Below are 9,879 nucleotides of genomic sequence, written 5' to 3' on the forward strand. Positions count from 1 at the left end.
AATGTCTAATAATAATCCAGAGTGAATAATCAGAGATTTCAATCTAATCCACTCGTTTTAGGGTTGAGCCTTTAGCAGTCAAACCCAAGGCAAAGGGTAAGATAAGAAGAGAAACATGCATAATCGGATTGAGATGGTCCACCAAATCATCAATCACTTAATCAGTACAGACAATAGAAAATCACCCTGCCACTCCACAGACATTCACATGAAGGAAACTGGTAATAAGGTTGTTTCATATGCAATTTTTCAATTCATCCAAACACCTTTTATTATGAAATAATAGTATATTCTATATTGTTTTAAGTTAACGTTCTTTGATGCTACTTATAGAATAAATAAAAATAAGCAGACACTTTATAATTCACACAAACACCCCTGCATTATCGTAACAGTATGAACTTTTAATATATGTGTCCTGAAATGACCTCTTCATCTTCTTTCTACCAGACAACAAACGTTGTATTAGCGTAATGACAAGCCATGGTGCTAAAGCAGCAGCACTTCTGTGTGAGCGCACACTAACATCATGATAACAACAACACTGGGCATAAAACCTTTATTTTCATTGTATCCTGTACTGTTGTCAGTAGACAAGTGGGAAAATATAACATTTGAAGACAATTACAGAAAATAACACAAAAATATGCTATTATTGGTACTACTGATATAATTATTTTACTCTGTTTAAAACTAAACTTGCCTGTGGCCTGCATTTACTATGCCTAGCAGGGAAAATTGGTACAGATGTGATTTTAACAATAAGGTGAACCAAAGAATTTGTTCTATTACTTTTCAAGGTTATGAATGCTACAGAGATTAACTGAGGATTTAATGCCAGGGAGGCCTTACGTAAGCATAGACTTTAACTTTGATTAGAGTCCTGCTGTGTACAACTTCACAACTTAAAACACATATTGTGTATGCAAACAAACACAAAGCACAAACAAACAATAAAGAAGATTTGTGCTGTCATTTTACATAGCCAGCAGCCATTATTCTGTATGTGACCTGAAAACTTCCATCCATCCATGTCTTTGATCTCACATCTAGTAATAACAAGTAAAGGACCCAACATATTTCTCATAATCTATGTCTTTTGTATACAGCTGATTAAAAAGTGCTTCAAATGTCAGGCGTGCATTCCCCATAACCTTGTTTTAGTTGAAATGTTCTCTGCTGCACTTTTGAGTCATCAGCAACATGTAACACAATGTGAATATCTGTGGCGTGATCAAATTCAATCTTGTTCTTCAGTTGTTGGAATAACTACAACATGAGAGTTTTCCTGTCCTATGCAGATACAGCAGAGGTAACACCAAACTGCTGGGCAAGCTATGCCAGAGCAGACACATCAACATCAAACACTTGACAGTGCTGCTCACTGGACCTGAGTTTTCAAGGGCATTTAATAATATCACCCCAAGAAACCATAGCCACAAAGCACAGGTTATTGCTGTCATGGTGTACAAAGCTCTCTGTTTCGATTTTGCGACCATCTCCTTTTCCCCCGCCTCCTTCCCCTGGCCCTGGGCAAATCAGAACACAGAGAAGAGAGAAGCTGCAGAAAGATATGATTATAATGGAGGGAACCAGAAGGCAGAACAATGGGGCAGATTTGTAGATAGGACGTAATATGATTGTAACACCCGTCAGTCCTAAGCTCAGCATCCAAGCACAGCCGATGCTGATGTTTCTGATCCTGACCCCATGGGCATTTCTTAGACTCATGTAGGTGATGGGGTGAACAACAGCCAGATAACGTTCTACACAGGTCAGGAGGTGAAAAAATATTTCTCCACAATAAGCAACATTACAAACATCTAATCCTACATTCTCACTCACTAAGTGATTAGTGTATGCACCATAATAAATGAGCAAGCACCCCATCACTTTCTTATCCCCCAGTCATGTCTGTCCAGTTTGTAATAACTTAAAATAATAATAAAATAATAATAATATAGATCAATGAAGTGGTCCAGTATGGCAAATACACAATAATCCAGTTGGAAGAGTAAATCCAATCGGCATCTTTCTCGGGCTTCACACAATAATTCTGATTGCTAAACTACCAAACAGGAGAGGCAAATCCCCTCCCCCCAAAAAACAAGCGAATAAACAAAAAAAAAATAAAACATCCTTGTTTATTCTCGGCTTACTCTTGTCAGTTTATTTACTCCATCATATCATTACTCAAAAAATTCACTACATGAATACATAAGCACCATTTGAATACAGCATTGTCATGTCTTTAAAAAACTGACTGAATTTTTGAGTGTGTTAATTCGAAGACGTCTGAGTTGATCCTTGACTCTGTCAAAGTGTGTGCTATAACAATGAGCCATAAATATGAATAAATTTAACTAATTTAAGTATTTTCTTCATTTGATTTTACTTGATTACTTAATTTTAATTAAGTTGTTAAAACTAACATTAACATAAGATAAAAAAGATGCACTTAATAACTTTGTACATTTCATCTATGTCTTTAATGATTTCATTTGGCTGCTTAGTTCTTAGGAAAGAACTGTTTAAAATATATCATTATAAATAAGTTACACTAAAATGTATAAAGAATGGCTCAGTACATGCATTGGTTGTCTGTATGCATTTTTGACCTAGGGGGCAATAATGAGAAATATTGATCACAATGCATGCTATGTTCTTGAACTGTTTATTTTCATTAGGTTTACTAAGTGTGCTCTCCATTACAAGAAAGTATTATGGTCCACCAATTCATCAAGCACTTAAAGGAGTTTTAATCAGGACAGACATTGGAAAAACACCCTGCCACTCCACAGACCTGTACATGAAGCAAACTGGTAATACATTGTTTTCATATTAAAAATTTTCAATTCATACAAACAGTCATTTTATTATGCATACAGAGGATAATTTACCCAGGTTTTACAAGTGAAGAATAAAACTATAGTTGGTATGTAGCGGCAGCCATTCTGTTCGAGCCACGTTTAGAGTGAACTTAATTATTTGCTCCCTTGTTCTTCCTCCTCTTGTACAACATCCCTGCCCTCTCTATCCTCCTCACTCAACTAGAAACTAAACAATGACAAAAAATATAATCTTATAACAATTATTATAAGTGCAAGTCCACTCTAATTTGTTTCTTTTTGTTCTTTCTTTGTTCCCCAGCAGAGTAGAGGATCAAAGGTTAAATTTAGCTAATAATCACTAGTGTTTTAAGTTACATTGGCTAACATTTTTTGACACTCCTTATAAAGTGTCTGCTTATTTTTATTTGTTCTATAAGTGATTACATCTTTAGAGGTGCTCCAATGAAATCTAAATTTCGCCTGTACTGCATTTACTATGCCTAGCAGGGAATTAGGTACAAGTGTGATTGTGTAATGGTGAACTGAGGGTTTCATTCCTATTAGTTTTCAATGGTAGGTTGAAAACTAGATAAGACCTTGATTAACATCCTGCTGTCTACAACTTCAAAATAAAAAAAAACATATTGTACATGCAAACAATCAGAAAGCACAAACACGCATAAGTACAAAGAATAAAGAGGATTTGTGCTGTCATTTGAATGGTCAGTAGCCATTATTCTGTATGTGACATATGTATGGACCCAACATTTATCTTATTATTACATTTGTATTTATATTTGTGTAAAGCTGATATGATAATGATTCAAATCTAAAGGCTTGTGTTCCTCAAGACTGTTTTTGTTGAAATGTCCTCTACTGCAGTTCCACAACTGGTAAGCTGAAGTGAGTCTCTGTGGTGTACCCAAATTCAGTCTTGTTCTTCAGTTGTTGGAATAACTACAACATGAGAGTTTTCCTGCCCTATGCAGATACAGCAAAGGTAACACTAAACTGCTGGGCAAGTTAAACCAGAGCAGACACATGTACATCAAACACTTGACGGTGCTGCTCACTGGACCTGAGTTTTCAAGAACATTTAATGCAAGTATGCCAAGAAACCATAGCCACACAGCACAGGTTATAGCTGTGATTGTATAGAAAGCTCTCTGTTTTGATTGGTCAACCATCTCCTTTTCCCCACCTCCTTCCCGTGGCCCTGGGCGAATCAGAACACAGAGAACAGAGAGGCTGCAGAAAGATATGATTATTATGGAGGGAACCAAAAGACAAAATGTTGGGGCAGATTCATAGTTAGGAGGTGATAAAACTTTAACACATGCCAGTCCAAAGCTCAGCAGCCAAACACAGACGATGCAAATGTTTCTGATCCTGACCCCACGGGCATTTCTTAAACTCATGTAGGTGATGGGGTGAACAACAGCCAGATAACGCTCTACACAGGTCAGCAGGTGGAAAAGTATTTCTCCGTAATAAACAGTGTCACAAGCATATGATCCTACTTTCTCACTCACTAAGTGATTAGTGTATGCACCATAATAGAAGAGGAACCACCCCAAGATCCAGATCAGCTCCATAGTCGCCATGTGGTAGGTGAAGATGTCAGAGTGACTTGCTGTTTTAAATGAGTGCTGCCGCCGCCATCTTTGGTGACCAGAAAAAAAGATGAGGATAGAGGCGATGAGGAGGAGGATGATTCTCAATGTATAGAAGGGCATGAATTTGGATGAATATATGGGGCAGATACTGTCCACAATATTACTGAAGGTGGAGTTAAGTAACATTTCTGCTGTATGATGTAGGTCTGTGGAGAAAAATATAAAATAATAATTAGAGGGACAAACACGGGTAACAGACAGTTTAAAGTTATAATTGTTCTTTTTAAGAAACTGTAAGAAAGTTATATCTAGGTCCTGAAATCTTTCCTCCTTTAATACTATATTTCTGTCCACAAATGTACAGGCAGGAAATAGCTGACAGTGGAAAGAGAAAAAAATGGCAATGTGCTGCTCAAGTATAATATCATAATAATAGGCTGGTGATGCATGGTGACTAACATTGAACTGATTATTATTATGTTATCTAAAATATCATCGAGTTGTAGATTTGTCTTCACTGAAAAAAAAAACTGGAGCAGCATGTTATAATTATCTAATCCCATTCAATGTTACCAGATTGACCTAATCTAAAAAATATCTTGCTATTGTTATTATTCCAATTTACTACAGTTGCAAAGTGGGAGCAGCTATGAGATCCAGACAGGATATACTTTGATTACAAGCATCCATTGTGCTGCCAATGGAGGGATTGAGTTGATCACATGAAACCTGAAGTTCAGAAATAAAAAAAAAAAAATACAAAATTCTTCTGAGGTTGAATTTCTTTCATCTCAATGACATTAGTTTAAAAAGATAAATAACAGCTTAAATACTAATGAAAAGATGTATTTAAACATTAAAGTGTCAATATATTATAAGATATTAAAGAGCACCTTTTTGTTTGAATTGTCTCCTCTGGTTCACGTTTCCAAGCTGACTGACTGCTCTTCACTGTAAATGTGCACAGATACTTGTGAGTTTTCAGAGTTGACACAGCAACAGAACGATGGGAGCTTTTTGCATGATTCAGTAGGTGGTACTTACTGTAAATTACAGCAGCAAGTTATACTTCAGCATTTGGGTCAAAGTGCTATATTCTAGGGTATATCTATATTTTCAGTATTTTCTTACTTTATATAGCAAAAACTGAATTCTTATTTTCACCCTAACATGTAGGAAACCAAAAACAAGGAGTCTGTGTAATTAGTGGAAATGGTTTAGATTTGGTTTTTATATGTGACAGAAAAGAACATGCAGTTTAGGACTGAAGGAGACATAAAAAGTGAAAAAAGTCATTTAAGAGATTTTTAAACTTTTAAATCAGTCCATTACATCTGACAGTAGTCAAATAGCTACTAATCTAAGACAGGTGTTCATTCAAATTAAGCAGTGTCATGTCTCCTGTGTGTACATGAAGCAGTTTGACTGAATACCATTTTCAGTCTGTGTGTGATAATTTTAGTATGTGTAACTAGATTCTTTATCATTAGGGTGCAAAAATGGGAATATTGGGAGAAAATTTAACCCCCTCAGGTTAAATATTAAAGGTTAGATAATTTAACTAGTTTAAAACACTACACCTAACATTTTCTTTGGATAAAAACAAAACTATAAAAATATAGTTTTTGATGTGAAGCAGTAGCAAAAATGATTTTCCTTGATATCTTTGTCCTGTGTACGAATTTTGAAACCCATCCATCTATTTTCTTTTGTTATCTGCGGGCAAGTTGCAGGGGCTGCAACCTAAGCAAAGAAACCCAGACCTCCCCCTCTTCAGTCAACTGCTCTAGTTTTCTAGGTGCAACACCCCCAGGGCAGGGAGCACCTCAGTGTAAACTTGAGTAGGTCCAAGTTTACCCGAACCACCTAAAATGGCTCCTTTCGATGTGGAAGCATAGCGGCTATACTCTGGGCCTCCTTTTAAAAAATTCATCTGCTTACCCTATCTCTAAGAGAGAGACGAGTCACTCTTTGGAGGAAGCTCGTTTTTGTATCTGTGATTTCTCCAGTGGACCCAGGTGGCCTTGAAGAAGGGACAAAGACTTCTGACAACAGTCCTTTTATCAGGGAAGAATTTTGTTGTTCCAGTTAGCTTTGACTTTGGCAGACCTCCAGCTGGTGCCAGTGGGATAGTCACATCAGTGAATGGTGGTTTCTATCTATCTATCTATCTATCTATCTATCTATCTATCTATCTATCTATCTATCTATCTATCTATTGTGAGATTATTTTATTATCTTATGCCATGTTATACCCCTAATTAAAGATTGTAAAAGTATTATGTAGTTTTAGTCTGTATTATTCTCCTGACTTAGAAGAAGGTGATAACTATTGCATTTATTAGACTGCTGATTTATTGTGAATGAAGGATATTGTTTTTTGATGCATGGTACTGCTGCATTATGAGAAATATTGTTTCCAGAGAAGCATGGCCTTATTTGTCTGATTAGAAAAGAACAGAACATACTTCACAGGAAGCCAAGGTCATAACTTAGGCTCACTGAAAGAGAAAGAATGTGGATGTTTAGGTTTTATAGGTGGAGGGGCTGAAGCTATAAGAATGTGAGAAACGCTCAGACACGTCGAGATCAGGTGGACACCCTCCCGCGCTCATTTCCCCTCCGGATGGTTAATGCGCAAAAGTGTCACAATAAATGTGGATTGAATTTTCTTGGGTTGAGGATGTTCACATGTCCACATAGCAGCAGATCAGTGAGGGCGTCTTGGAAAATTATCATTACCAATTATTAGTTACTACAAGGGTCGGAATGTTGTACTGCTGCTGACATATCGGCAGTTTCTAATGACTGGAGAGTAAAAAGATCCAGCTAAGAGTTTATTTGATTGTTCTAAAGCTAGAATTATTTTTTTATAGATAAAAAGCTTAAGTTTTGGACTTTTCATGAAAAAATTTAATTGTTAGCTCATATGTCTTTTTTTCTATATTGAGCTTTGAGTGGAGTTGACGTATTTCAATACCAGTCAGTATATGTTATTTTTGCCATCCATTACATTTGACATTATTCAAATAACCTGCAAACAAAGGCAGGTGTTTAATGACAGTAGGGTCACGCACACTGCGTGCACTATGTGTGCAATAGGAAAATTAGCTAGCTGCTACCACTCCCACATCATACTGACTATTACTGTAATTCTTTTTTTATGCTATTGGATTTGATGTGCAAAATTTTTACACAAAGCAAAGGTACACCAGTTCAAGCTTTCTTTTTTTAAAATAATTTCTTTGTTTGCACTTTTAATTAATTTCACTTATTTTTTTCACGGTCTTTTTTTGGAATTGAATTTGAGTTTTTATTTTGTGAGTAGAGAAACCGACAAAAGAAGAATTTTGGAGACTAATTTCTGAGTATCGGCTGTCAGCAAACAGAACACTAGAGCATAGGTGGGGGGTGCTTGTGTGCTCATGGTCAGACCTTTGTGTATGAGATGACTGGAGATTTCCCTTCTCTATAACATAAAAAATGGCCTGAAATTGTGTATTTTTTATACTCTGCTGAAGCCCAGCTTTTGACTCACACAGATTACAAGTACATCCAGTGAGCTGCAGTGGTGTTAGCTGTTCTGTTTGTTTAATTCAAGTAGTAAATTATTAAACAACATTTTTGTGGTTACTGACTTCTAGCATTGCATGAACTCTTCCTTGCTGATTATCAGAATCAGAAATACTTTATTAATCCCGTTGGAAATTATGGATTACAGCAGGCAGCATGCTCGTTGACGCATGCACACTCACAAAGGAACCCTCCGACCAAACATACTTTACACAAACATCACATTGACGAGACAGGTCAGACAGGTAGACTGATAAGAAAAACAATGAAAATACACAACATGAGGTGAGAGGAGGAGAAAAAGAGCTCCACCCAGACTGAGCTCCTAAAGGGAGAACAGTTTGAGAATAGAAGAAAAAAAACCTCAACACAAAAAAGCACATGAATCTCAATACACCATAGAAATACATGACAAGCAACAGGGTTGTGTAAGAGGTGAGAGTGAGCCGGTGTAGACAGCGCATTATCTAACATAGGCGCCCTTGAGTACACAGTCTTGGTGATATCAAATCAGAGGAAAGACACAAATTAATCAGGGTTTTGAGAACAGCAGAAAACATCACTGCCATATTTGCTGAATATTTACAAACAGCTCAGAGCTCTGGGAATTGCAAAGGACCCCACTCATCCTTCTGTGTTTTCACTCATGCAGTCAGAGAAAACGTATGTGAACATTCACTTCAAGTCTTACAAAACCAGTTGTTTACTCGCACTGTTATTTTAATAATTTTGAAGGATAAGCACCATCACCTTCTATCCTTGATCTACAAACTAAGTGTAATAACAGTTTCAGATCTATTTATGACACCATATTGGGCTGTATATGTCTTTCATATCAGCATTTTATGTAAAGCACAATTTCATTGTTGTGTGAGTACATAAAAATGGCAAAATCTAATTGAATATAATCCAATCTAATAGCTAAACAAATTAGTCAGAGTTGGTTTGAGGCACAGAACACAAAAGGAAAAAACTAATAAACAATCTAAGTGTTACTATTATAAGTGCTGCTACATACAGTCAATCATCAGTCCAGAATTTATAATCATCATTCTATCCATTTAAATTATGCCAGGCTGACTTACTCAAGTCCAAACCTTGTCTTCACCCACTGCCATATAAGCAACATGAGAGTTTCTGTGCCCTGTGTAGATACAACAGTGGTAGCACCAAACTGCTGGGTATGTTAAATCAGGAGACACTTGTCAAAACAATACACTGAACAGTGATGCTTAGCAGAGGTGATGACATCAGCGCAACTGAAATAAGGAGCCCAAAGAACCACAACCAGACTGCACAACATATAACTGTGATGGTGTAGAAAGCTCTCTGCTTTGATTGAACTATAGAGTTGTAACACTAGTCAATCCAAACCTCAACAGTCAAACGCAGCCAATGCTGAAGTTTCTGATCCTGACCCCACGGGCATTTCTGAGATGCATGTAGGTAATGGGGTGAATAGCAGCCATGTAACACTCTAGACAGGTGAGGACATGAAAACAAATTTCTCCATAGAAACTGATTGAAGACATATGTAGCCCTATTGTTACCATCATTGAGTAATTTGTATATCTTCCACAGTAATAGCAGAAAAACCCAAACACCCAGATCAGCTCCATAGCAGCCATGTGATGGGAGAAGACATCAGAATGGCGTTCAGTATTGAAGGAGCTCTGCCGCCGCCATCGTTGGTGACCCAGGTAGAGGACAATGAGTGAGAGAGGGAAGATGAGGATGACTTTCAATACACACAAAACAATGTCAATATAAAAACTGATTATGAAGCAATTAGCATCCAGAAGATCGTTGGAGATGGTTGAAGAGTTGACTGACATATTCATTGCAAATTCTGGTGGTCT

General features: G+C 36.9%; 1 protein-coding gene across 1 annotated transcript; it reads right to left on the reverse strand.

Annotated features, from left to right (window-relative positions):
* Nucleotides 1-2,367: 2,367 nt before the first annotated feature.
* LOC146673673 (uncharacterized) lies at nucleotides 2,368-7,200 on the reverse strand. The gene is made up of 2 exons (XM_085402306.1): nucleotides 5,341-7,200; nucleotides 2,368-4,653 (listed from the first exon to the last, which is right to left on the reverse strand). The coding sequence occupies exon 2, from the start codon at nucleotides 4,631-4,633 to the stop codon at nucleotides 3,773-3,775; it is 861 nt and encodes a 286-aa protein (XP_085258432.1). The 5' UTR covers nucleotides 4,634-4,653; nucleotides 5,341-7,200; the 3' UTR covers nucleotides 2,368-3,772.
* Between the last annotated feature and the right edge of the window lie 2,679 nt (nucleotides 7,201-9,879).

Source organism: Rhamphochromis longiceps, linkage group LG3 (genome assembly GCF_057381845.1).
Source record: "Rhamphochromis longiceps isolate RC_006_pf linkage group LG3, R_longiceps_female_GT1.1, whole genome shotgun sequence".
NCBI classification, from domain to species: Eukaryota; Metazoa; Chordata; class Actinopteri; order Cichliformes; family Cichlidae; genus Rhamphochromis; species Rhamphochromis longiceps.

What these genes read in the sequence shown, in the direction of transcription:
- LOC146673673 (XM_085402306.1), bottom strand. Translation starts at nt 4,633, where the DNA reads ATGTTACTTAACTCCACCTTCAGTAATATTGTGGACAGTATCTGCCCC.